Raw genomic sequence first — 25,409 nt, forward strand, 5'->3', positions numbered from 1 at the left:
CAACTAGTAATTAGTTAGCCCGGTTGTAAAAAAAAAAAAACTACGAACGGTTTCGGTCTTCGTCGCACGACGACTCGCCTCCTCGCGCCGCTGCCGAGTGCGACTCGACTCCTCGCCTCCTCGTCCTCGATTCCTCACGCAGTCACGCCACTGCCGCCAAGTACTTCCTCAATCCATCGCCCATCGGTCCATCCACTGATCCGCACTCCGCAGCACGGCCAGCGCCATCGCCATCGCCGAATAGCCTCAGTACGTGAGTACCAGAGTACGTTCGGGTGGTCCGGCAATGGATCCATCGGTCCATCCGGCAGCACCAGGTACTTGAGACGTGAGCAACTAAGTAATGAGTATGTCCATTGACCATCGGTTTACATGGTGCATCATATGATCCGTCAGTTTACATGGTGCACTACAGCACTAGTGCTTGATTTTTGCAGGAGCAGGACAACTGGTGGCCTGGTGCATTGTCAGTACAACAACTAAAAAAATCTCAGAACTACTTGAACTCCCGTGATCATCTAGCCTCAGGCCTCAGCCACTTCACTCTCACAGCCGGTTAGCATCTTCCTTTTCTGACTTTCTGTTGCGTCTCACAGCTAGTCACTCTTTCTGAATAATTGGCTTCAATCAGGGTAGTTTTACAGAGATGAAGAGGCAGGGAGATATTGCTTCGCTTTTCCGAAAACATTAAGCAAAGGCAAAGAAAATTGTGGCTGAAAAGCATACTCAAACTCAAGAACAAGAACCATCTCCGTTTCCGACTATGGCTGAAGAGCAATCTCAAGAACAATCACATCCTGTTCTGATTTCGGTTATGGCTGAAGAGCGACCTAAAGAACAAGAACCACCTCCAATTTGTGATGTTGATCGTCTCGAACATGATCCTGGCTTAAGAGTGTATATTGCAAGCTATAATGTTAATGATCAAAATGCAGTTTAGAGAGGATATATTTTAAAAGGTCCATGCCAACCTTATGCTCATGATTACCCAACCAGGAACATATACGGTAAAGATCGTCGCTTTAGTATTATTTGGTTCCATAAATATCCTTGGCTTGAATATAGTATTGAGAAGGATGCAGCATTTTGCATGATATGTTATTTGTTTGGCAAGGGAGGCAGTAAATTTGTTAAGGGTGGTTGGAGAAATTGGAACATAGGTAGTGATGCACTTGACAAATATGTGGGAGGTATAGATAGTGCTCACAAAGCTGCGCAAGAGAGATATGATTTACTATGTTATTTTGGAGGTGTCACAACATGATCTAAGTCTATACAAGGTTAGGTTGACCTATTCACTTAGATGTTTGAGGTTTCTTTTGCGTCAAGGTTTGCCATGCCGTCGACATGATGAAAGTGAGAAATCTAGCAATAAAGGGAATTTTCTTGAACTTTTGGACTGGCTTGCAGGAAATAATGAAGATGTTAATAAGGTTGTTCTGAAAAATGCTCCAAAAAATTGTATTTTGACTTCCCCTAAGATACAAAAGCAAATTATTAAATATTGTGCCGGGGAAACCACTAGATACATAATTGAAGAACTTGGTGATGACCACTATGCAATTCTAGCTGATGAGTCTAGTGATATATCACATAAAGAACAACTAGTTCTTTGTTTGCGTTATGTTGATAAACTTGGAAGGTTGTGTGAGAGGTTTTTTGGAGTAGTTCATGTAGCCAATACCAGCTTTTTCGTCACTTAAGGCAGCAATTCAGTCTTTACTTGTTGGTCACCACTTGACTCTTACTCAAATTCGTGGGCAAGGATATAATGGGGCTAGTAACATGAAAGGAGAGATTAATGGGCTGAAAACATTGATCATGAAAGAGTCTCCTTCTGCTTATTACATCCACTATTTTGCACATCAACTCCAATTGGTTCTTGTTGCTATTGCCAAGGGAAATGTTGGTTGTGCTATTTTCTTTGGACAAGTTTCTCGCTTGCTGAATATTATTGGAGTTTCTTGTAAACGTTATGACATGCTTTGAGATGTTAGAGCTCAAAAACTTAAGACTGCACTTGAGTTGGGTGAAATAGACAATGGGAGTGGATTAAATCAAGAGATGGTGATAACTAGGCCCGGTGACACTCGGTGGGGTTCTTATTACAAAACTATTTTGCACATTATTGATATGTATTCTACAATTCGAGAAGTACTTATAACTCTTGGAAAGTATCCCAAACAAATGGATGATTGGCCGAACATACATGCTATAGTTGATGTTTTGGAGTCATTTGAGTTTGTTTTCAATGCACACTTGATGCTTATCATTCTTGGATACACAAATGAGTTATCTCAATCTTTGCAAAAGAGGGATCAAGATATTGTTAATGCAATGCCACTTGTTACTTTGGTGAAGGAAAGACTGCAACAAATGAGGTCTCATGGGTGGGAAGAATTCTTTGAAGGAAATGTTACATCATTTTGCATTAAATATGGTATTGATATTCCTGCATTGGATGGTAGATATGTGCCTCATGCAAGATCTCTACGGTTTTATCCGGTTTAAACAATTGATGATCATTATAGAAGAGAAGTGTATATTGGTGTCATTAATCAAATTCGGCAAGAGCTTGACAATCGGTTTGATGAGGTAAATATGGAGTTGCTTATTTGCATGTCGTCCTTGAATCCCTTCAATTCTTTTGATTCTTATGATGCACATAAAGTCCTTAAGCTTGCCAAGTTTTATCCCAAGGACTTTTCAAGTGTGGAATTGATAAGACTTGAACTCCAACTTGATAACTTTATTGATGACATGAGGAAAGATGATAGATTCAAAGGCCTAAACAATCTTGGTGAGCTCTCTATTAGGCTTGTTGAAACGAATAAGCATGTTGTTTATGATTTGGTGTACTTGCTTCTTAAGTTGGTATTGATCCTACCGGTGGCGACAACAAGTGTTGAAAGAGTATTTTCGACATTGGGTGTAGTGAAGGATAAATTGAGAAATAGAATGGGTGATGAGTTATTGAATGATTGTTTAGTCACATATATCGAGCGGGATATCTTCTCCAAGGTAAGTGAGGATGACATAATCAAGTCTTTCATGATCATAAGAAAGCGCAAAGTAAAAAATCTAGAATAGTATCATAATATGATATAATTTTCTATTTATGTAAGACCTTATGTCATGTTGAGACTATTTATATTACGGTTTTATAAATTTGTGATTTATTGTTGAATTATAATATTATACTGAATTACCAAATTTGTATTATCTTTTGTACAATTTTATACTTCTTTATCAAATTTATAGTATTAAAAATTTAGATATCTACCCTATGAAAAAATCCTGGATCCGTCACTGGTCTTTCCTGCGTTTCCATGAGAAAGGCCGCAAAGATCTTGCGTGGGTTTTTTCTTACTACGTGGTCAAGTAGTAGTTCGGACGAGTTCTCAGAAAAAAAAAATACCGTAATTATACTACACACCAAGGTGAGTTCAATTGTCCATAAGATTCACAGCTGCAGCCGGTATGCAACAACTAATTCTAATTTACCACACACAAATAAAACCAGTAAATAGTTTCTATCTAATACACTAGCATCGCCTCATGTTCATTGACAACTGACGATATACAGGGGCATCAGCAGCTTGTGTGAGCCTCACTCTCACATGCAACCCGTCGCCAAGCAATTGCTCACTGCGCTGCACCAGCTTCCACTTCTGTGAGCCTCACTCTCACATGGCAGGCCAATTTCATGCAATCAGCAGGACATGTCACAGCATAGTTGGACACTTGGCGTCGAGAAACTCCTTCAGCGTGCGTGCTCCTTTCTGACTGCCCATTAGCTCCGCCAACCTTTCTACCGGAAGCAGGGCCAGCTCCGCCAAGCTACTGCATCCATCCATTATTGCTCTGTAGTTCGAATCTGTCACCCCAGGAAGCCTTCTTAAGAACTCAATCGCTGATGTGTTGTAATTCTCAGCCCTGGAAAAATAATCATCGCAATTCTCAAATATAACATGCTCTGCAGTTGCTGTGCTTCAGCAACATTTGCCCCCCACCCCAACAAAAACTACTTCCTTTTGGTTGTAATAATATAAGACACAACTTACCTCACATCATTCTCCACAATTCCATCCTCAGAGGGCACACCGACTCTCATTGCCTTGTTCTCATCAGGTTCATCCTGGTTTCTTTTGAGTGACATAAATATCTCCGCCGTAGCATACAAGCTGCGAGACCAGACTATGCGAAGCCGAGGAAAATGCAGGACTAGCAATGAAAGCTTTGAGATTATGTTTGTCGGAGAGACATCATCCCCAATCTCACTTGCTGACTGTAGGATAATTGAGCAGGCCAGCCAGTTAGCACACAATCAGGTGATATAACCAATTTAATAGTGCACTCTTTTCCCCATGGCAATGAATTAAAATTTGATCAGCGGTGTTAGCTCAGGTGACTAGAAAAGACCTCCGTGAAGACCAACTATAAAAAAACAATGAAGGACCTGCCAACTACTTTTTTCTTGGGAGGGGAGGGCTGGATACCTGAAAGGAAAAGCTCTTATCTTGTGAGAACTCTATCAGAAGAACTGGGATCTTGTAATACCGTACCATGGTCTCAACCTGATTGTACAGACGGCCAGAAGCAAAGCTTTGGAACAAGTCCGCGATACTTTTACGTTCAACACAGATCAAAGGAGAAAGAACATAGTCACCAACTTCAAGGGTGACCGGTACTATTCGAATACCTTTCTGGTGTAATACATTCGGAAGGCTGCTCATGAACTCCCTCATGTCTACAATGACCTAGAAAATGCAACACTAAACATTTTAACAATTCGGCCAGCAAAAAACACACTGTATCGTCTGTCCATTAAAATAATGATCACAAGTATCACCTGCATCTCATTCTCTGGTACCTTTCTACCACCTGCCTTTCTTGTAATTGAGTTCTGAGATAAAAGAGGTTCTGGTTCACTTGTGAGAGTCGGTCCAATGCAACTGCCATCCTGAAAAGTAAGATAGATGTGTTTCATTTATCAGAAAAATATGGAATGATCTCCAAGTTAAGGCAGCAACTTTGCCCATACATGGCTGATTGAGCTAAAATAAGCACCAGCATAGTTATTATGGCGGTAAGGCGAGGCAAGGCGCCTGACTACCTTCACACCTTTTAGGCGAGTATGGCGTGAGGTAAGGCAACGCCATACTCACTTCACATGAATGGATGGTAGACTATCAGAGTGCTACCCAATAATAACAAATCTAGTTTTTAGAAGAAAGCAGATTAGCAAGTTTTCGCTGGAGCACCAAACTAGTATGAGCAACCTGGTTGCAGCATATCAGATGGCATATAGCCACCAAAGATTACCAAGACGCCAGAATGAGCAAAAGAGCCATACAGCTGGCACAAGAACTTGACAACATGTATTTCAAAGGGTTAACAGGCGAACTTCAGTTCACACAACTACACAGGGGAGCACATGGAGGAGCTGCTAGGCGAGGCAACGGCTGCGGCGAACACCACCAAGAGCCTCAACGCCTAGGCGACATCTTAAGAACTATGAGCACCAGATCTGGAGCATATGGACTAGCATGTAAATTAATCTATAAGTGCAAAAGTCATTTGATAAAGCATTCTGTGGCATCATTCATACAGTAAACACTTTGCTGAGGTCAAACTGAAATTAAAATTTTAGTGACAGAATGAAACATCACCTGATCAACAGGTATCATCATTAGGGACTTCTGTCTGATCAAAGATTCAAATGCTTCATTTTCCCGTCGAATGCTGCACTCAAATTTTTGCACCTCGGTGGAATCTTCATAAAATAGGAAGTAAACTTTTAACTTCCTTGATGGGTTTTCTGCCTTGTATACTTCAATTTCTCTAACAAAGGTTATATCTGGATGATAAACAATAATTACAGAGGGCTTCCATACATCAAGTACATGCTGTTCACTGTCTAGGGCATAAAATTGCACAGGAGGTAGTGGTTTGCCATTTGCCAAGTCTTCAAAAGCAGATGAATACTTGCATCCATCGCCTGCAGTGGAGGCTGACACTGAAACATCATCTGCAGACACCTTAGAAGCATCAATCTCGGCCTGTTCATCCATTTTGCCTGATTGACTTTCAGCATCCAGATCAGTACCTTGGTCAGTATCATTTCCTCCGTTACTTTTATTTTTTCTATTACTGGCTTGTCTCTTTGCCATGGTTTTCTTTGGCTTCCCCTTTCCTTTTCCCTTTACCAACCGCCTCTTACTGCAGCTGACATTTGAATCGTCCTTGACATCTGCTTCCTTAGTTAAATTTCTTATTTCAGAGGCAGCTGCAAGTAAGGCATCAATTTCAAGCTTGCCAATGCTAATAGGACCTGCACTTTTGCTAGGCCCCATTTGAATATCCCCGTCCAGGAGACCAAACCCTTTTGGTTGCTGAGATTTTTTCTTGTTCTTCTTATGTAATCCATGCAGCTCAGCTTTCCCAAGCAAATACTTCTCCCATTCTTCTAACATAACCTTATCGAAAACAAGTTAAGTCAACATTATGAAGGATCTACATGGTTTGCTTTATCATCAACTCAGAAATAAACTTACTTTTAAGATGGAAGAAAGGCACTTGTGTACAGAGGAAATGGCAAATAAATAGCAATACAGTAGTACACGCAGCGCTTTAGCAGTCTCACGCCTAGGAGATATGTTAGTTAGCTTGCCCGTTCAGTTAGATTAGATAAGTTAGAGATAAGTTAGCAATTAGTTTCCTTTAAATCAGATGTTAAGATTCTTATTGTTAGGCAACCCATTTATATAAAGAAAGGAGGATTATCAATGAAGGGATAGCAAGAAGTTAGAAGAAAACATCCTTCTTGACACATCCTGGGTTTAGGCCCCGGCCAATGTGGTCCCTGCTTCCCTTTCCCCACCACCCAAACCGTGCACATATGACATAACACTACATTTAAGACTTGAAGTGTTACCTGATGGGAGCCTTTTGATATGTATTCTTGCAGCTGCAAGCATGAGCGCTCATCTTTGCATGTTACTAAAACTATGCCACTTTCATCATTTGTGTCTCCATCTTGTGCATTCTCACCATTTCCCTTTGTCTGTTCTTCTGCTATCTCTTGCAACAATTCCTGCGAAGATATGTATAGCATATCAGCTACAGAATTTGAACAGAAGCAAAAAACGTCTTGTTGATGAATACTCTACTTGTATTATCTGATAGCTAGGGGTGATGTTGCTACAAGAACAGAACAAGAAAGGTAGGGTACAACAATTAACTTTTACATTTAGCACAGCATCAAAAGCAGGGAAGAGAAGCAAATACATGCTGCATGTGCCAAGTTTAGCAAAAAAGAGATTGGAAAAGACAGTTCTTGTGTAAATGTAAATGCGCCAAGTTCAGCAAAATTTGCTATGGTCTTTGCAAAAAGGATAGGAATGGACAGTCCTTGTGTAATGTATGCAGAAAATATCTGCCTGAAAGAAAACTGAGAACAAAAACTGAATCACTGACCCTTAACACTTTCCATTTTGGTGCCTCCTCAATAACCTCCTCCAGTACGATACCCACATCAGCATTAACCTTCCAAGTGTCATCCTTGGCAGCAGTGGAATCATCATTTTCTGCAGGAAAGAAGTCATATGTTACACTAAATTCTTCAAGTAAAGTACAGTTTTTTTCATCCGGATGAAAGGGCTAAGAGCCGCTACCGGCTTCTTTTCCTTTCTTGGTACTACTGTGTGTCAATTTCCTCTTCTTTGTTGGTGTGCCCTTGTTATCTGTGCTAACCTTTGTACTGTCTGCTCTCACAACCTGGTAAACACGCCTTTTTGCGAGCTCAAATATCTTGTGGCTTGAGTCAGCAAGTATCCAAACTGATCGAACACCTTCGGATACTCTCAGCGTGTCCAGGTACTTCAAGTATGTCACAGCATCATACCTGTGGATTGGTTAAAGAGTTTAAAGAGGATGCCTGATTTTCAATTTATTTTGTAGAACACTAGAACTTGTATAATTATGCCAAACAGTGTAAAGATGATGCCTGATTTTCAATTTATTTTGTAGAACACTAGAAGTTGTGTAATTCTTTCTTATCAGTCAGCACAAACATGAAATAAGTTGCTAGGGGATGTAGCCAGGGGATACCTACCTGACGAGGTAATCTAGCAGCTTGCGTAGTGTCCTGAGGTCGGCGACGAGCTGCTTTGTCTTCTTGCCGAGCGTGTGCCAAATGGGGTCGAGCTGCCTCCTAACGATCTCGTCAAAGGACTTGAAGAGGCCCTTGTCGACAGTGAGGTCCTCGACATCCACCTTGTTGGTGCGCCTGAGCTCCTTGAGGCAGGCGTCCATTGCGGCGAGGACGGCGGCCTGGATGCCCCTCATGGGCGGCGTCATGGGGACGCGTACGTCGACGACGTCGGGCGGGGCGTGCTCGAGGTCGGCCGCGGCGAGGACATGGAAGCGGGGCCAGAGGTGGAGGCGGCGGACGTAGAGGCTCTTCATGGCACGCTCGGCCTTGGCAAAGCCAGCGACCATGGCGTGGGGGCGGTCGGAGAAGGCGTAGACGGGGAGGAGGTGGCGGTGGCGGAGGAGGCGGGCGACGAAGGCATCGGAGGAGGTGTCGGAGGAGCGGTGGGCGGAGAGGAGGAGGAGGGCCCGGACCTGTGAGGGGAGGAGGCGGGAGGTGAGGAGGTCAGCGGCGAGGGCGCGAGGGGAGAGGAAGAGCGCGGCGCCGGAGGCGTAGAGGGAGGCGCGCTGCTGGGCGGGGAGGTCGGGGGCCACTTCGTGGAGCTGGAGACCGAGGTCGTGGAGATGGAGGCGGCGGCGGATCCGGGTCTTGAGGGGGTCGGGTGCGGAGAGGAGGAGGATGCATCCTCCCCCCGCCGCCCCCACGGGGGGCTGGTGGTGGAGGTGGAGGAGGAGGGCGGCGGCGAGGGAGGCGAGCGGGAGGCCCGAGGAGAGCACCACCAGACCGCCGTTGGGGTCCTCCACCAGGTCCGCCACCACCTGCTCCTCGAACGCAAGCATCGCCGCCGGCCCCGACTTCACTGCGATACCTTCTCCACGGACGGCGATGATGAGTGGGTACGAACGAATTTCTACATCGACTTTTTGAGTTAAATTTTTTTTTACGAGAGTTAGATGATAATATATCTACACTATATTAAATCCAAATCTCAAAGAGTGCTACCAATCTGAAATCCTGCTTGGTCCTCCATTCTCTTCTTGTTTTCGTGGGCCTTACATCGTATGGGCCCAGCAAACCAACCAACTCCGCAGCCAGTCCCGGCCCGTCCAGCACAGGCAGAGAGGAGCTCTCCCCATCTATCCATGCCGCCGCCGCGGCCGGGCCCGAGCAGGCGGAGGATCGCCGCCGAGCCCCCTCCCGGCCTCTTCCCGTCCAGGGACGACCTCCTCCGCCTGCTCGCCGTCCTCGCCATCGCCGCTGCAGCCGCTTCGGTCTGCAGTCTCCTCAACCGGCGCCCTCAGCCCTTCTGCGACTCCCTCCAATCATTCGACGGCAGCGACTATGCTGACTACGGTGATCCCCTTCTCCACTTCTTCTTGCTTGGTCAGATTCCGACTAAGCTTACTTACTACTCTCCGTACTCACTACTCCGTAAGTAGCTCAAAGCAATCAATCCCCATGCGCAGATTCGTGTGAACCTTGCCCTTTGAATGGGAGATGTGTGGACGGTGAGCTTGAATGCGTCCAGGGATTCAAGAGATACGGCAAGACATGCATAGAGGATGGGCTGCTGAGCCAGACAGCTAACAAGATTGTACCGCCCTTGCCTTTTCATTTTTTCTTTCTTTCTTTGTTGCCTGCTCTTTCTACAGCACACCTACTCACGCTCTACCCGTGTTGACGTTCTCAACAAAATCAAGTCAGAGTTGCTACAGTTGAGGATCTGCGGTCAGCACGCCCGTGCTTTATGTGGCCGACCTGCCAAAATCTTGGTCTGTTATCGTCTCCCACGTTATTGTTTTTTTCTCTCGCAAGTCACAATTCCCTTGTCCAAATCCCTTGCATTTACAAGTATATTCCTTTTCCTGCTACATCTACATATCCTACTGCAACTTCTATTGCCTCAATTTCAGTTTGAGGAGCTTGACATCTCAAATATGGTTGATGAGCTCTTATCAAAGAATTCTGCTGGCCTAAGTGAGGATGGAATTAAGCTTGTGAAAATTAGGGTGCTGGAGAGTGCACAAGGCTTCTTTGAGACAACATTGACTCTTAACAAGTATGATACCTCCCAACTTGTACCACCCACAAACAATACATGTTTAGCTAGCACGACAGATGTTTGGTAACCCTTTGAACTTTTCCATTTAGAGTCAAAGGATTTCAATGTCCTGAGCTGGTCGCAGAGCTTCATATGCCCCTGACTTGTCAAATTCGTCAATGGATCATTAGAAATATAATCTTTGTGATGACCTTTTGTAGCCTGGTACGTTTGTAGAATTACTACCTTAGACATGCAGCTTGTTTAAAGTCAGATCAAGTGATGATTGAACCCAAGTTTGCAGCACTGCTCTGGATACTGTGGAGCATTTACCAGAGACGGGCATTATCAAACAGAGCTGAGCAAATATACGAGCAGGTATGATATTTCGTTTCCCCCCTCTTTTATTAAGTGTTTATTCATTGACTGGTTAATTGTTGCTTGCATTTGCATTACACTGATGCCATCGATGTGCTATTGATATGTAAAATATGTTGTGCAATATATCACATAGATAATGTCATCTAACAACTATGGAAAATTGAGTTTACTTGGATCGATGAATTGCAAAAGTGTAACATGTTCTTGTTGTAAGCTAGCTATTGCTATTTGGAAAATTTGTTTGAAGCATAACAGTAAGGGAAAAAAAATTATGTGATTTACGAAGCATTTTCACCACCTTCTCCTTTGCTTCTCTAGTGTGAGGGAGGTTGAGAAAGGTGGACAATTTTTCTGTTTCTAAAAAATGTTAGTCATGTACTCATTCCAAGTGTTGTTTACATCATTTGCTGTGGAGTTTATTTTGCAATAATTCTTTGGACCTTCTGGCATTTGTGTCTTTGTCTGTTGTTATTCTGTAGGTGTGTGAAATCCTTGAAGATAACACCATAAATGCCAAGATTGGTAACTCCGAATGTGATCCTTGGGTGGTCGCCTCATGGCTGAGGGATCATCTACTGGTTCCTCAAGAACGAAAGAATGCTTTCTTGTGGAAAAAGGTATTATTTTGCAGTGCATTGCACTACATAATTATGAAGCTATTGAGTTATGTTGTTGAGTGCTATCTAAATTGATCGCCATGTTTGTTATGATTCTGCAAAGTTACTTGTTGAAGGCACAAAATGTACATGTGAGCATATGAAGCAATTTTATGGACATGACTGTACTTGCCTGTCAACCAAGCTATGTATGAACTACTTGCAATAAATTTTAAAAAAATGCTGATGGCTTCAGAGAATAGATTATGCTATTAAATTTAATTACTCACGACATTTATAAAATAACGCTTACAATTTCATGTGCAGAGATAATTTATTGATCCTAGGCCCCTTGTATACTTGCATGAAATTATGGGTTCAATCTCTTTTTTAAAAAAAATATTTAAGTAGTTCAAAACCAATGACTGCTCTTTGCTGCAAGCCTGCAACTTATTCATTACACTTAATTTCTTTGTCGATGCCAGTGAAAAATCTGTTCGGGGCACAGCTAGCTAGTATACATGTGTTGCTTTGTTATTGGCCAAATAGTTGACAGGATTCTCTTAATTATAACCCTTTGTTGTTGATTAAAAATGACATCAATTAGCCTCTAAATTTTTCCCACCTGCTATTGAATTCTCCATCTATACGAAACAAAAACTCATTTTCTCGTTTATATTTTGACGTAGGTTGAAGAACTGATACTGGAAGATTCTCGCATAGATCAATATCCAAAGGTCATTAAGGGAGAGTCAAAGGTTGTTTACGAGTGGCAAGGTACAATTCAGTGTTGCTAAGTACTACTACCACTATTCCTGGATTAGGTAGTATTGGTATGAATTTTGCTGAATGTTTGTCATAAAATCTGCTGCTACTTTTTTGTATGAATGAGTTTGTGCAAGTGTAAGATACCTATTGCATATTTATTTACTTGCTAGTTCTTCTATCTCTGTCTTTGCAGCTAGTGGCTCGCTTAGTGCAAAGATTAGGAAGGTTCAAGGTGCAAGAGGCAAGTCAAGGACTGTTGCCGGTGCCATAAAACTTGCCGAAGAAATGGGTACTTGCATGGGTGAGGTGAGGGAGCAGGGCTCAAGCAATTTAACACACAAAGATAGAACTAAGGCTTGAGTTGAGCTCACATGTAACTAGGGTGACTTGTATGCCTATTCAGCGATGGAATTGTTATCCAATCGTATGTGAAGGCCAGGAACTGACATTGTATAGGATTACCTGGTATCGGCATGGAGGAATGTATGCTGTTGTGAGGAATCTGATCTTTGGCCTTTGGCGAATTCTGTTGTTGCAGTACGCAGCAACTGCAGTAGAAGCATCCATGAATAGCTTATAGCTCTGGTCAGGTTGAGATTTGGGAAGATGGCAGGGAATGGCAGTTGCCAATCATGCACCCATCAGTTAGAAAGCAGAATCTGCGAATCATGTATATATGTAGGTGTATGTATAAACAGGACATGAGGCTTGTGTTTGTTTTTGGATGCCATGGCGACGAAGACGATGGCGATCACTGGAAGATGCTGCTGACGGAGCAATCGTCGTGAACACGCCAGATGGTCTCCCCGAGGAGATTGGCGACGGAGAGGACGGTGAGCTGGGGGAAGCTCTGGTGCTGCACCACCGGCACGGTGTTGGTGATGATCACCTCCTGAAAGAGGCCGCTCGAGAGCCTCTCCACCGCCGGAGGGCTGAAAACCGCATGGGTGCTGCAGGCGTACACAGCTCGAGCTCCCTCCTTGTGCAGCAGCTCCGCGCCCTTGGCGATCGTTCCTGCGTGCGTATTCGTATGTATCATTCAGTCATGCAAAGGAATTGAACACAAACTAAAGTTAATAATATTACTACCTGCTGTGTCGATCATATCATCCACCATGACAGCAACTTTTCCTTTGACATCGCCGATCAGATGCACCACCTGCAGGCAACGTAACTTAAGGATGGGAAGATCCATGGAAGAAGAAGAAGAAACAAGAAGCAATCGAGGGACCTCGGCCTGGTTGTGGCCGTGCCGCCTCTTATCAACGATGGCCAGGGGCGCATCCGAGAGCTTCTTGGCGAAGGCGCGCGCCCTGGCCACCCCTCCCACGTCCGGCGACACCACCACCACCTCCTTGGGGCAGATGGTCTTGCTGGCCAGATAGTCCAGGATGACCGGCTGCCCGTAGACATGGTCGACGGGGATGTCGAAGTAGCCGATGGACTGGCTGGAGTGGAGGTCGCACGCCAGCACGCGGTGTGCGCCGGCCTCCGTGATGAGGTTGGCCACCAGCTTTGCAGCGATGGACTCGCGGCCCTGCATCTTCCTGTCGGCCCTGGCGTAGCCGAAGTAGGGGATGACGGCGGTGATGTTCTTGGCGGAGGCCCTCCTGCAGGCATCAATCATGATGAGGAGCTCCATGAGGTTCTCGTTGGCGGGCGGGCACGTCGGCTGCACCAGGAAGACGTCGCAGCCGCGCACGCTCTCCTGCAGCTGCACGTAGATCTCGCCGTCCGCGAACCGCTTGATCTTAATCTTTCCCAGCTCCATCCCCAGGTAGCACGCCATCTCCTGCGCCAGCCGCGGGTTGGCGCTGCCGGAGAAGATGCGCAGACGGCTGCCACTGCTGCTGCGCGCCGGGGTTGGGAACTGCAGCGGCGACAAGGAGGGCATCGGAGGAGCAGAGTTGTTGTAGTCGTACATGCTGCTGCAACACCTCGGCCTCACTTGCCGCTTTGTTATGCGGGCGTGGGAGTGGGCATGGGCATGGCTTCGAGGACGATGGGCAACTGCAAGTGCAAGGGGGGAAGATGACGATAGGCAGGCGCAGGCCATGGAGCTCAACGCACTGGCTCCGGCCATGAGAAGGAGATCAATCATCACGGGCCGGGTACCAATCGGCAGCTCACCAGCTGATGATCAGGGAACGCATTATCAATCAATTCGATTCAACAATTTCTCTTCCAGCTGATGCTTTGCTATGGTTGGGATATGCTATGCATGGTCGGCATGCGACTCCCTCGATCAGTCCCTCCGATCCGGATAAGAAAGAAAGAAAGAAAGAAGAGGATGTCAAGCTCATTTTCTTAATGGGCCTTCTTTTCTTCTCGACAGCCCAGCTCATCCGGCCCACTTCATTCTTTTTTTTAGGGCAGCCCACTTCATTCGTTAGAGTCGTCTCCGGCTCCGACCGACCGTTGTCAAATGTGAATCAATCGCTGCCCCCCTCTCGCCGGGAGGGCGGCCGGCCGACACTCCTCCCTCACTGGCTCCCTAGTAAGTCTCCTTCCCCCTCCCCTCCCCTCCCCTCCCCTCCCCTCCCCGTTTCCTGCTTCCCTTCTTGTTTCATCGCTGGACCTCCACCAGTATAGTATGCAAGCTTCTAGTATCTACTACCAGATCCATTCTCACCTGCCTTTCCTCATTCAACTTTGACATAGAATTAGGATGCTATGCCAACCAAACCAAACCAAGAGTTGGGTTCACCGTATTCGTCAGGTGATGCATGCCTAATTCACCTCTCTCGAGTGAAGTGTCTCAACCATCCTCAAGAAGCATCTACCTTTATTATGTTTTTTTTCCTCCCGAGAACGCACCTGTATTATGTTTAGTCAAGTTCTATTCATCTTATAATTTCCCTTTATTTTTCTAGGACATAAATCCCCTTTATTATGTGTTCACTACCAGTCCAGTACATTCGACAAATTGAACACATTACCTTTTCTCACATCACATGTTATGCTGTGCAAGTAAATTCTCCTACACAGCTTTAACTTTTAGATATGAGCATCCATATAGGAGCACATAATTCAGGGCAACCAAGGAAGAGTGGAGTAGCTAGAATAGAAAGCATCACCACTACTTACTCACCATGGCATATAACTAGATCGATTTTTTCTTTATTTTTGACCGGGATGGTGCAGTCAAGTTACTACATATGCATTCACATTCCTACCCCAGTTTGGTCATAATATTGATGGTGAGGGACCATTCATCTCAACTCGACACCGTTTTCATCTGCCACAGTTTTGACCAATACAGCATGTCTATACCTCTTGGCAAACACTACAAACACAAATAAATCCATGGCGTTGAGCACTGCTATGAGAAAGAAGAACCTGTCTACGTGACCTTTGTTGAGATCTTGTGGTATCCACCCAGCTTGGTCGTGTTTGCAGGTGATCGCCGTCACCAAAGTAACTAGCAGGCTATTTGCATAGTTCCCAGCTGACATGGAGGCCACAGATAGCGCACTTCCGAGGCTTTTTAGGCCATCTGGAAGCTCATCGTTGAAGAATTCTGTCATAGTGACATACATGAACACTTCAGACGCTCCGATCAGCACGTACTGGGGGATTTGCCAAAGGATGGTTAGAGAGCTGGATGTTTCAGCATCTCTCGTGGCATATTTTAACCTCTGCTGTTCCACCAACCCAGACGTGATCATCGCTACTGTTGATATGACAAGTCCAATACCCATCCTCTGAAGCTCAGTAGGCTCCTGTGATATCTTTGAGCAGATTTTAGCAATGCAAAATCTGTAGATGAACACAAATAATGTTACACCGACTATTTCAAATACAGATACGCCCACAGGAGGGATTTTGAACTTTGAAAGGGAATTGTCCATGGCTTCTGCCTGTTCGATGAATACCGATGACATCTGTGAGTATGCGGTGGAGTAAAGGATGCTGCAGAGCCATATTGGAACCAGCCGCAGAACGCATTTCACTTCTTCCACTTGAGTAACTGCGCACAGGCGCCATGGCTCTGGTGAATGGTGCTCACCTGGTGAAAGGGCAGATGGATCTTTAATCACTGCTGCCTTGTCCAAACACCTGAAAAAGGAAATAAAACATTGGGGATCGCCAGAACTTTCCAAGATGACTATTTGTTATGATGTATGCCTCCATAATATTGCAGGCAAGCAAACATTATGGTAATTAGATAGTCTATCTCTATACAAGAGGTTGTTTCCTATTCTGATAGTAAATCAAAATAGCTAAACTTCAGAGTTTTGTTCCTTCTAATTTTGGATGCCACATGGTTATCTTAATGTTAAAAATTAAAGCTTCGGTATTTAGAATGTGTCTTTTTTAGACAATGCGGCCAAAATGCTTGAAACAACAATATAGAGCACTTATGGTGAGGTCATAATTTATTGCATACCTGTAATCTGGTGTGTGTAGCATCTTTCTGCCCCCATTCTTGCTGTGGGTTCCATCAACCTCATATAGATCTTCTGCTTGCTGTGGAGTCTTCACGTGTCTATTCTTTATTGAAGCAACAATGACCTGGCAAACACTTATGATAGAGTTACCATTGGGCAAAAAATGCCTATACCTTAAGGTTCCAATGGCAAATAGAACTAAACCAATGAATGCTGCCCCTGTTGAAATCCAAAATGCCAAGACCCACCCACCCCTGTCCTCTATGTACGCCAGTGCAGTGACAGATACCAGGCTGCCTAGGTTATTTGCAACGAAGAAGTAACCAAAGAAGGCAGCCTTTGATTTCCTTTCCTTTATGTCAGCTTCATCAAACTGATCAGCGCCAAGTGTTGTGATTGCAGGTTGATAGGCTCCATTTCCTAGCGCGATCTGGTATATTGACATGTAGAGTATGAGTGCCTCTGTTTTTGTGGGTGGCCTGCAATTTGCTTGTCTCCATCCTCCATCTCCGAAGTCGCAGTATTTATGAAGGAAGAAATGGGATGATATTGATAGCTCCACCAATCCCTGTTGATTTCAGTGTTCAATTCATCATGGAAAGACTGAAGTACCATTAGATAGAATGAAGTGAGCTTACAGCAAGGAAGATGAGCTGAAAGATGATGCAGGCCTTGAATCTGCCCCAGTAGGAGTCGCTGACAAGTGCCCCTATGATGGCGAAGACGTAGGTGGTTCCAGCCCAGGTGTTGGCACGGTTGGCGGCGTCAGCGTTGTCCAGCCTCATCACCACCGCCATGAACGTCACGAGATTCGTCCCTATGCCATTTACTGCTAATGTCACAAGCGCCTGGTTTACTGCTTCCACCAAAGGCACACAGGTTACCTTTTTATCCTTGTGGTTAATTTACTGATACTAGTTCTGTTTTGTGACTTGAATTTGTCATGTTCATTCACTGCCCAAGTTAGTCTAGTTTTGCATACTATTCTTTTCACTTGAGCTGATCAGTTCTTAGAGGAAAAAAGAAACTAAGAAATTAAAACTGAATATAAATTCTGCTAAACCTCTCAAAGGGTTTCCAGTGACAAACAGGACCATATTCCTTTTGGGCAAGTCCATGCATGTAAAGTCAGAAATTGTGAGCTGAGGTGAAATCATGCATGGATTATTTGATTTACTTACGCAGGATGAGGAAACCGGCAATCCATCCTCCCGACTTGTCTCTCAGGCACCGCCTGCCGCTCCAGTTCACCGACCCATCCTTAGTCCTCCTTGCAGCATGCAGATGATGGCCATTCGGTCGCAAGTCATCCTCCTGCTGACCCTGACCCTGTTCGAGAGAATCCACTGCTCCCTGGGGCTTCTCAGCAATCTGCATGCAGCTAGCATCCTGTATGATTCGATCATCGTGTCAAGGGTAACACATCCCTTTTGGAAATTTGGAAGGAAACGAAATGAAATGCAGAAATTCATGCCACATACATTCATGCTGCGCAAGCTGAAGAGTGAAGGATGGTTTTAGTCTTCTGCTCAGAGTCGATGAGATTAGAGGTACTTCCACTTCCAGGCAGAGGCAGCATGTTTGCCACTACTCATATAGTCGTATGATGATGTAGTATGTGTAGGTGGTTGGTGTCTGTTGCTAGAGAGAAGCGGCCGCGGCAGCAGGGCTGCGCGGCATGCAACGTGGTCGGGGATGGGACCCGAGGTGTCATCCTCTACTCGTCGTAACCGCTTCAATTCGGTGCGCCGCAGCCCATATCCTTGGGTTGCATCCTTGGCTATTGCTACGCTATGTCTAGATATGTCTCATTATAAAATTAATATATCCTTGACTTCTTTTCATCATCCTCCGCAGGCACAAGAGACTTGTTGCATCTCTCTCTCTCTCTCTCTCTCTCTCTCTCTCTCTCTCTCTCTCTCTCTCTGAAAAAGAAACTGCACATCTGCCTTGGCTTGCAATTCTCAGCTATTGGATGCATCAACTGCAATGGAAAGTTACTGTGCCAATCTTTAATTTTCCCAACATATATAGGAACACAACAGTCTCTTGTACGCAGTGAAACTCATACATGTATGCATCTTAACAACATTGATCAATCATGCTGACTACTATATATCTACTTCCCCTCCCTTGCATCTATACTCTACGCGATAGGAGTACTTGGCGTCGTATATTACAAATACTAGTCGATCGTATTGATTCCATCCTCTGCTCCTGCATGCATGTACCTGGTGCAGTATATATCTTCAATCTTGTACCTAGTATCTTACTGTAATTCATTAGCTAGCTAAGCTAGGTATCAAAACTTGCTCTTGCTTGCCCAAGTAAGATCCAACCATCGATCCAATCCAATGCATAGATGTCTAGCTTCTCCCTTGGCGTCTAACCTGCTGAATCCGCTGCCGTAACTTTCTCTTGTGGTCGTGGATTTTCCACAGCCCATGCCCAAGCACGACGGCAGAGTATATGCCGTGGGTGATCATGGGTGCCAGGATATTGTCGGTCTTCCTGCATGCATTACATGAATTTTCAGGACACATGCAGAAAGTTATTCTGATGTCATTCATGCATGCAGGACGCTAATCATTCATGCAGGACGAGGACGTACCTGGATTCATTCGAAGCCAAGGTAGAAAGCCAAGATTCCTTCTACAAGCGGGGAGTATATCTTCCTCATTTTCCTCCTCTCGTACCAAGCTGCAAATCCATCGAGATTAAAGCTCAAGAATTAATTCAATGATGTCATCTCTGGAGGCCTGCAAATAAAAATCTCTCTCCAGAGAACAATTACCTGCAAATAGTTTCTTGAGATTCTCCCGCCCCGTTGTTGGTGTCACCACATAAGTAGGGTCTGAAACGAAATGAAGAAGATTTCAGCAAGGAAAAAGAAGGAAAAAAGAATATATACGCAGGCATGCATGCAAATTAGAACAGTCAGTACGTAGTACCTTTGGGAGCTGTAGCGATGTGGTAGAGGGAACCTGTGAGAGCTGCAGTGATGGCTGCTGCGAACGTTTGAGCAAATGGAACAAAAGGAGGGACCATGCCGCTCTGCATTGTATGTATCGTCGATACAGATCAATTTAGTCGCGGATATATAACACGAAACTCGATTTCGATTTCATTTCAGTCGATCGAGCTGAAAGAAAAAGCATTGTATATTCTTACCAGGGATGCAATCCCTTGGGCATCTTTCATGAGCTCTGTGCCTCTCAGGAAAATATCAGCCAATGCTCCCTACAAGTTCAGTTTTGTTTTTATTTTAGGGTTTTCCCAACAAATATCAGCCAGTGCTAGCTGCTTTATCCACAGTTGCAACTAGCCAAGTGCAGTCATCAAGAACCATAAGGAGAATGGACAAGCAGCAGATACCTGAACAGCAGCACGATAGAAGAGCTCCTCACCAATTGAGCTAGCAGTCACGATGAGAATGAACTGCAAATTAATTAGTACAAGATATGGTTAGACAGACACTCACCACTATATGTTTATTTTGATTCACTTTTCGGTTCATGGAGTTGTGGTGTCTTGATTGTACTTGTAGCTACAATTGATTTAGACTTGGAAAATTGAGTGAATAATATGCATGCTTCATACTATATGCTAGTACGATATTTGCCTCTGCCTGTCTCTGTCTCTCTGCTAGCTACACTAGGCAAGGAGGAAGAAGAGAAGGTGGAGAATTGGAAAAGGCAGGTTATGTTAATCTGGAACCCAACCTGAAGCCCAAGCAAAGGTTGATCTTCATGCATGCATGCGTGGCGTGGAGAGGAGAGGAGGGAATGAATTGTCGAGGAAGCAACGAATGGAATAACTTAACCAAGCTGGCTAGGCCAGGGTGCATATATGCTCCACGCGCAAACCGCCCAATCTCCCAATTGATTTTATAGCGCAAAGCGACCAAAGGCAAATTGAGCTAGTGGCCGTGTTGATAATATAAAGCAGAGGCAAATCAGTTATGGACAGAAGAAGGAAGGTATCTCGGCTAGTCTAGGCTAAGGCTAGCATACACGTACGTTCCGGCCGGCGGCTGCAGGCAGGTCACCACAGTACGCACGCAGCTAGCCAGCTCGTCGTTGGACGATAGATCGATCTCGCCGCCGGCCATGGCGCTCAACTACATGGCCGTGGCGGCCATCAACTTCGTCGCCGCGCTGCTGTCCATCCCGGTCATTGCGGCCGGCATCTGGCTGTCCACGCAGCCCGACAACGCCTGCTTTCAGATCCTCCAGTGGCCCGTCATCGCCCTCGGCGTTGCCGTCCTCGCCGTCGGCCTCGCGGGCTTTGTCGGCGCCTTCTGGCGCCTGCCCTGGCTCCTCCTCGCCTACCTCGTCGCCATGCTCATCCTCGTCGCCACGCTCGCCTGCCTCGCCGTCTTCGTCTTCGCCGTCACCAGCAGCACCTCGGGCCGCCCAGTGCCAAGCCGGGCGTTCCTCGAGTACGACCTCGACGACTACTCGGGCTGGTTGCGCGGCCGCCTGGACGCGCCGGGCAGCTGGGACCGGATCAAGACGTGTCTGGCCGCCACGCCCACCTGCTCTGACCTCAACCAGACATACGCCACGGCGCAGGACTTCTTCGCGGCCGCCTGGCTGAGCCCTCTGCAGTCGGGCTGCTGCAAGCCGCCAACCAGGTGCGGCTACACCTTCGTCACCCCAACCTACTGGATCAGCCCCATCAGCGCCACCGCCGACCCCGACTGCGCCGCCTGGAGCAACGAACAGAACAAGTTCTGCTACTCCTGCGCCTCCTGCAAGGCCGGCCTGCTCCAGAACCTCCGCAGAGAGTGGCGCCGCGCCGACCTCATCATCGCCGTTGCCACCGCCGCGCTCCTCGCCGTCTACGCCATGGGCTGCTACGCCTTCCGCACCGCCAAGACAGACGAGCTCTTTCGCCGCTACCGGCAAGGCTACACATAGACCGCCCGCCGGGCCCATCCAAACATTTTATGTAATTAATCGAGCACATGTATTTTCAAAGGGAATTTTGTTCTTAAATAGCACACATATTCTGCTGCAATTTCGCTTACCTAGCAGGGGGCCAGCACCCGATTTTTGTTTTCCTAATATGTAACGCGCTAGGTACCCACATACCTGGAGTGTTGTGGTTCGAAATTACCCGATGTCTTCCCTGCAGAGGTGCCAGGCCTTATCATTTTTAAGAAGAATTAAGGAAACAACTAGATGATCTGTTGTTTAAGTAGTTGATTTGGTGTAGTGTGTCACCTTGGCGAATTTTTTATCTATTTACTAAGAAAAAGGATGGAAATTGGTGCATATGTGTGCTGACAATCAAGAACAAGTATTTATTGCCCCACATTGATGAGTTGTTTGATCGACTGAAAGGAGCCAGAATGTTTTCCAATATCGATCTACAATTGGGGTACAATCGGATTCCAGTACATGAAAAGGATATTGAGAAGACGGTGTTTTCCACGATGAATGTGCACTATAAGTTTAGAGTTATGTCTTTCAAACTTACTAATATGTCTGCTTACATTAAGGAGATAATAAACAACATGCTACATAAATTCGAGGACTTCGTGGTGGTATTTATTGATGACATACTCATTTTCTCAAGACTGAGGAAGAGCATGAGCTGCATTTGAGAATAGCACTTGAGACCTTGCAGGATAATAAATTTTATTCCGGGATAAAGAAGTGTGAGTTTTGGCTTCCGGAAGTTACTTTTCTAGGACATGTAATTAATCAGCATGGTATCTCAGTTGACACAAGTAAAGTTTCTACAGTGGTGGAATGGGAAAGGCCAACTAGTGTCAAGGTGGTGAGGAGTTTCTTTATGGGCATGATAGGTTACTATCGATGTTTTGTGAAGGATTTCTCGATCATTGTCAAGCCTATGACCATGCTCACAAAAAAATGAAGTTCAAGTGAACCGACGGAGAGCGTAGCAAAGTTTCTAGTGATTGCCTATGCGTCGAGGCAGTTAAAGAAGCACGAGGAGAACTACCCCACGCACGACTTAGAGCTTGCTACCGTTGTGTTTGTTTTGAAGATCTAGAGACATTACCTATATGATGAGTCTTGTGAGATCTTCACCGATCATAAGAGTTTAAAGTATATCTTCACTTAGAAGGCAGAGAATATGGTTGGAATTGATTAAGGATTATGACCTCAATATCCAATACACTCCAGGTAAAGCCAATGTGGTTGCCGACGCTTTGAGCCGCAAAGTTGTTCCCCCTACCTTGAGTTGCTTGATAATTGAGTTTGAACAGATGGATATCTCATAATGCTATGTTGGAATAACAGAAGCAAAGACATAAGTCTTTCTTGAGTCCCCATACCTGAGTGTGTGTTGCAAGCACATTAAAATGATCGGTTGCTGCAAGAGGTTAAAACGCGTCTTGGAGAAGGAAAAGTTAGGGATTTCGCTTTGCATGCTTCAGGAGCAGTGTGGTTTCGTGGTCATCTTTGTGTGCCACATAAATTCCAAGTCAAAGAGGATATACTTCGAGAAGCACAACGCACACCATACACTGTAAACCCGCTGGAAACAAGATGTACCATGATCTAAAGAAGAGCTATTGGTGGAAGAGGATGAAAGTAGACGTGACGAAGTATGTGGGTTCATGTGGAGTTTGCCAACGAATTAAGGCTGAGCATGCACATCCTACTGGGAAATTGCAATAATTAGAGGTTCCTTTTGTGGCTCTCGGATGACATTGCTATGGGTTTCATGTTTGGTTTACCCCGCACCAGTCGGGGAAAGGATGTTATCGTAGATCATTAAGTAAGATAGTGCATTTTATCCCTATCCGTTCCACAAATTCAGCAGGTGATTTGGCACCGATCTACATGCATGAGATAGTGCGGCTGCATGGAGTACCACGCTCCATTGTTTCTAATAGAGATGCTAAATTTGTTTCTAAGTTATGGAATATCTTGCAAAGTGCCTTAGGTACCAAGTTGAGGCTTAGCACTGTTTTCCATCCTCAAACAGATGGACAGTCTGAGCGTACCATTCAAACCCTAGAGGATATGCTTAGATCATGTGTCTTATTTGGAAAGACAGTTAGGAAGATCATGTGCCCTAGTGGGCCGGCCCAGCTCTGCAGCCTGCTTTGCCAGCACTGTGTAACCTGAAGCCCGGTCTGGTCCATCTAGGATCGGACTCGGCCTATTTAAGCCCAGTGCGACCCAATCCAGCACTGTTCATGTGGGCCCCACTGAGTTACTGTTAATGCGGGCCTAGACTACTGTTCATGTGGGTTCCACATGTGGCTCCACCCATGAATAGTGCACTTTCGTAATTTTTTGATTTAATTTTAGATTAAATCTTCCGGGAGCGATAACTTCTCCATTCTGACTCTGATTTCGGTGATTCCTTCGCCAAAATTCATCTAAATTCGTGATCTACCCATCTATAACAGTGTGATATCCGTTATAGCTCATTTGGCTTTCCATTTGGTGTTAAATTTGGTTCTTCTCTAGCATAGCTTGTTACTAATCGTAGTTGCAATTACAGAACCGCCAGAATTCTGGGAGTGTTGCGCAGGAAGCGTCAGGAGTGAGGAAGATCCTTATTACAACCAAGACTTTGAAGAAAACCTCGGAGAAGGCAAGTCCTATTTTCTTGATCATATTGAACCTATGTTTTTAAATAATCTATACGATCAACTTAAAACTGGACTTATATCGCATGTGCTATGTATTGTGCTTTTTACAAACTGCTTGTATTAGTTAATCCTATTAAACACTTGCCATACCATAAATGTTATCATTCAAAATACATATCACCCTAGGATTACTTGTTGTTATCTATATTAATAACAGATGACGTCTTGATATCTAGCATGCTTATGATTGAATACGTCTCCTAGGAGACGTCACTTTTAAAATACATCTCCTTGGAGATAAGATTTACTGTTATCAATGATAACTCATATACTATGAATCCTTGATGGTTATGAAATCCTTGATATCGTGTGGGATGTGAAGGGTGATGTGTAAAAATGGATGAAAACTGTTTTGGCGGGGGCAGGCTAGATGAGGATGCTCCTGAGGGCTTGAGTCACCTTTGTGGTATTCATTGCCAGAAGATACCTATCCTGGCCGCTTAAGGACCGAGTCATTGCGCCATCTAGCCTAGCCACTCCATGCAACCATGCGTCCTGAATGGGCAGGACTTGACCTCTCCTTCACCATAGTGAGTTGGGCATCATACTAGGAGGCCGAGAGTAGTGAGCAATCAAGTAACCATCTTTCCCTCTGTTTGGAGGTTGCTAGTACCGGCCTAAGCTTAAAAAGGGGGACTGGCCTTCAGTAGATGGACTCTGATGCTCGGGGGTAAATCTCATAGAAAAGCCTAGCATGAAAGGTGTTTGGAGGGTCTCGATATGATTCGCTCCTCCGCTTGCAACGGTTGGAGGCTGAGCATATCGCGTGGGTAAAGTTGTATAACCTCTGCAGAGTGCAAACCTATTCGAATAGTGGTGTCCACGGTCATGGATATAGGAAAGTAGCAATCGCGTTGACTAGACTCCGAGTGCATGTGTCTTGATAAGTGAGTGTGTGGACTAGATGTCTGTATGATGAGGTTCCTGGCTCAATCTGCCAGAAGATGTGTGGTACTAGAGGTACACCAGATGTGATGAAAGGGACTGCAGAGTGTGGTGTAGCCCCTCCCAGGACCGAAAACCCCATAGATATAGCTTGTTACCTGGTTTTGAACTGTTTAAACTATTTTTAAGTCAATCCTAGATGATACAATTAGATACCTGCATAAACTATTTTATACTTAAAACTAAACCGTAAAGCCTTATTCTTAAATTACCCCCTTTATGCATCTATCAACACCTTAAAGTACACTAGGGTTTGCTGAGTACCTTCTGTACTCATTCTTGTTGTCATTCAGATGAGGAAGCTGATGCTAACTTCGCTGGAGGTGAAGGCGAGGATGAAGAATAGTCTTAGAAGTCGCGTCCACACCCTAAGTTGCTTGTGGCTTGGGCTTTTGCTTTTCGCTGTGTTTGGTTGGCTTCTTAGGAGGATTGTAATATACGGTATGGGTTGTAACTTTTTGTACTCTGAACCTTAGTAATTATGTACGAA

General features: G+C 45.1%; 5 protein-coding genes across 10 annotated transcripts; 2 read left to right on the top strand and 3 right to left on the bottom strand.

Annotated features, from left to right (window-relative positions):
• Positions 1 to 3,404: 3,404 nt before the first annotated feature.
• On the bottom strand, positions 3,405 to 9,627 carry LOC133917163 (DNA repair endonuclease UVH1). 5 transcript variants are annotated; one of them, XM_062361168.1, is made up of 10 exons: positions 9,158 to 9,627; positions 8,117 to 9,065; positions 7,677 to 7,906; positions 7,480 to 7,589; positions 6,938 to 7,096; positions 5,673 to 6,479; positions 4,853 to 4,963; positions 4,578 to 4,760; positions 4,065 to 4,288; positions 3,405 to 3,936 (listed from the first exon to the last, which is right to left on the bottom strand). In XM_062361168.1, exons 1-10 carry the CDS (start codon positions 9,405 to 9,407, stop codon positions 3,726 to 3,728), a joined length of 3,234 nt encoding a protein of 1,077 aa, XP_062217152.1. In that variant the 5' UTR covers positions 9,408 to 9,627; the 3' UTR covers positions 3,405 to 3,725. The 5 variants fall into 5 exon arrangements, 4 of the variants coding, with proteins under 4 accessions (XP_062217152.1, XP_062217151.1, XP_062217154.1 ...); XM_062361167.1 differs by having other exon boundaries at positions 4,500 to 4,760; XR_009909579.1 differs by lacking the exon at positions 3,405 to 3,936 and adding an exon at positions 4,500 to 4,577 and having other exon boundaries at positions 4,228 to 4,288; positions 4,703 to 4,760.
• A 20-nt stretch (positions 9,628 to 9,647) lies between these two features.
• LOC133917166 (uncharacterized) lies at positions 9,648 to 12,442 on the top strand. Of its 2 annotated transcripts, XM_062361174.1 has the most exons (7): positions 9,648 to 9,927; positions 10,069 to 10,214; positions 10,307 to 10,421; positions 10,494 to 10,574; positions 11,057 to 11,194; positions 11,863 to 11,950; positions 12,135 to 12,442. In XM_062361174.1, the coding sequence occupies exons 2-7, from the start codon at positions 10,093 to 10,095 to the stop codon at positions 12,299 to 12,301; spliced, it is 711 nt and encodes a 236-aa protein (XP_062217158.1). In that variant the 5' UTR covers positions 9,648 to 9,927; positions 10,069 to 10,092; the 3' UTR covers positions 12,302 to 12,442. The 2 variants fall into 2 exon arrangements, with proteins under 2 accessions (XP_062217158.1, XP_062217157.1); XM_062361173.1 differs by having other exon boundaries at positions 9,648 to 10,214.
• A 144-nt stretch (positions 12,443 to 12,586) lies between these two features.
• Positions 12,587 to 14,203, bottom strand: LOC133917164 (ribose-phosphate pyrophosphokinase 1-like). Its single transcript, XM_062361171.1, has 3 exons — positions 13,173 to 14,203; positions 13,031 to 13,100; positions 12,587 to 12,955 (listed from the first exon to the last, which is right to left on the bottom strand). The coding sequence occupies exons 1-3, from the start codon at positions 14,040 to 14,042 to the stop codon at positions 12,693 to 12,695; spliced, it is 1,203 nt and encodes a 400-aa protein (XP_062217155.1). The 5' UTR covers positions 14,043 to 14,203; the 3' UTR covers positions 12,587 to 12,692.
• Positions 14,204 to 15,153: 950 nt separating this feature from the next.
• Positions 15,154 to 17,713, bottom strand: LOC133914927 (protein NRT1/ PTR FAMILY 7.3-like). Its single transcript, XM_062357886.1, has 4 exons — positions 17,514 to 17,713; positions 16,971 to 17,188; positions 16,332 to 16,900; positions 15,154 to 16,000 (listed from the first exon to the last, which is right to left on the bottom strand). Exons 1-4 carry the CDS (start codon positions 17,707 to 17,709, stop codon positions 15,154 to 15,156), a joined length of 1,830 nt encoding a protein of 609 aa, XP_062213870.1. The 5' UTR covers positions 17,710 to 17,713.
• A 2,517-nt stretch (positions 17,714 to 20,230) lies between these two features.
• Positions 20,231 to 21,363, top strand: LOC133917165 (protein TORNADO 2-like). Its single transcript, XM_062361172.1, has one exon. It carries the CDS (start codon positions 20,442 to 20,444, stop codon positions 21,252 to 21,254), a length of 813 nt encoding a protein of 270 aa, XP_062217156.1. The 5' UTR covers positions 20,231 to 20,441; the 3' UTR covers positions 21,255 to 21,363.
• The last annotated feature ends 4,046 nt before the right edge of the window (positions 21,364 to 25,409 follow it).

The sequence above is a fragment of the Phragmites australis genome, chromosome 4 (assembly GCF_958298935.1).
Source record: "Phragmites australis chromosome 4, lpPhrAust1.1, whole genome shotgun sequence".
Taxonomy (NCBI): Eukaryota; Viridiplantae; Streptophyta; class Magnoliopsida; order Poales; family Poaceae; genus Phragmites; species Phragmites australis.

Excerpts from the sequence above, each read along its gene's own strand:
- LOC133917163 (XM_062361167.1), bottom strand. The coding sequence starts at position 9,407 with ATGGCGAGGACGGCGAGCAGGCGGAGGAGGTCGTCCCTGGACGGGAAG. Across the intron at positions 7,907-8,116 it reads CTGCTAGATTACCTCGTCAG|GTATGATGCTGTGACATACT; the intron begins GTAGGTATCCCC and ends ACCAATCCACAG. Across the intron at positions 4,761-4,852 it reads TACCAGAGAATGAGATGCAG|GTCATTGTAGACATGAGGGA; the intron begins GTGATACTTGTG and ends TGCATTTTCTAG.
- LOC133917166 (XM_062361173.1), top strand. The coding sequence starts at position 10,093 with ATGGTTGATGAGCTCTTATCAAAGAATTCTGCTGGCCTAAGTGAGGAT. Across the intron at positions 10,422-10,493 it reads TGATGACCTTTTGTAGCCTG|TTTGCAGCACTGCTCTGGAT; the intron begins GTACGTTTGTAG and ends ATTGAACCCAAG. Across the intron at positions 10,575-11,056 it reads CTGAGCAAATATACGAGCAG|GTGTGTGAAATCCTTGAAGA; the intron begins GTATGATATTTC and ends GTTATTCTGTAG.
- LOC133917164 (XM_062361171.1), bottom strand. The coding sequence starts at position 14,042 with ATGATTGATCTCCTTCTCATGGCCGGAGCCAGTGCGTTGAGCTCCATG. Across the intron at positions 13,101-13,172 it reads ACGGCCACAACCAGGCCGAG|GTGGTGCATCTGATCGGCGA; the intron begins GTCCCTCGATTG and ends CGTTGCCTGCAG. Across the intron at positions 12,956-13,030 it reads TGATATGATCGACACAGCAG|GAACGATCGCCAAGGGCGCG; the intron begins GTAGTAATATTA and ends ATACGCACGCAG.
- LOC133914927 (XM_062357886.1), bottom strand. The coding sequence starts at position 17,709 with ATGCAGATTGCTGAGAAGCCCCAGGGAGCAGTGGATTCTCTCGAACAG. Across the intron at positions 17,189-17,513 it reads TGCCGGTTTCCTCATCCTGC|TAAACCAGGCGCTTGTGACA; the intron begins GTAAGTAAATCA and ends TGGTGGAAGCAG. Across the intron at positions 16,901-16,970 it reads TTCAGCTCATCTTCCTTGCT|GGATTGGTGGAGCTATCAAT; the intron begins GTAAGCTCACTT and ends TGAAATCAACAG.
- LOC133917165 (XM_062361172.1), top strand. The coding sequence starts at position 20,442 with ATGGCGCTCAACTACATGGCCGTGGCGGCCATCAACTTCGTCGCCGCG.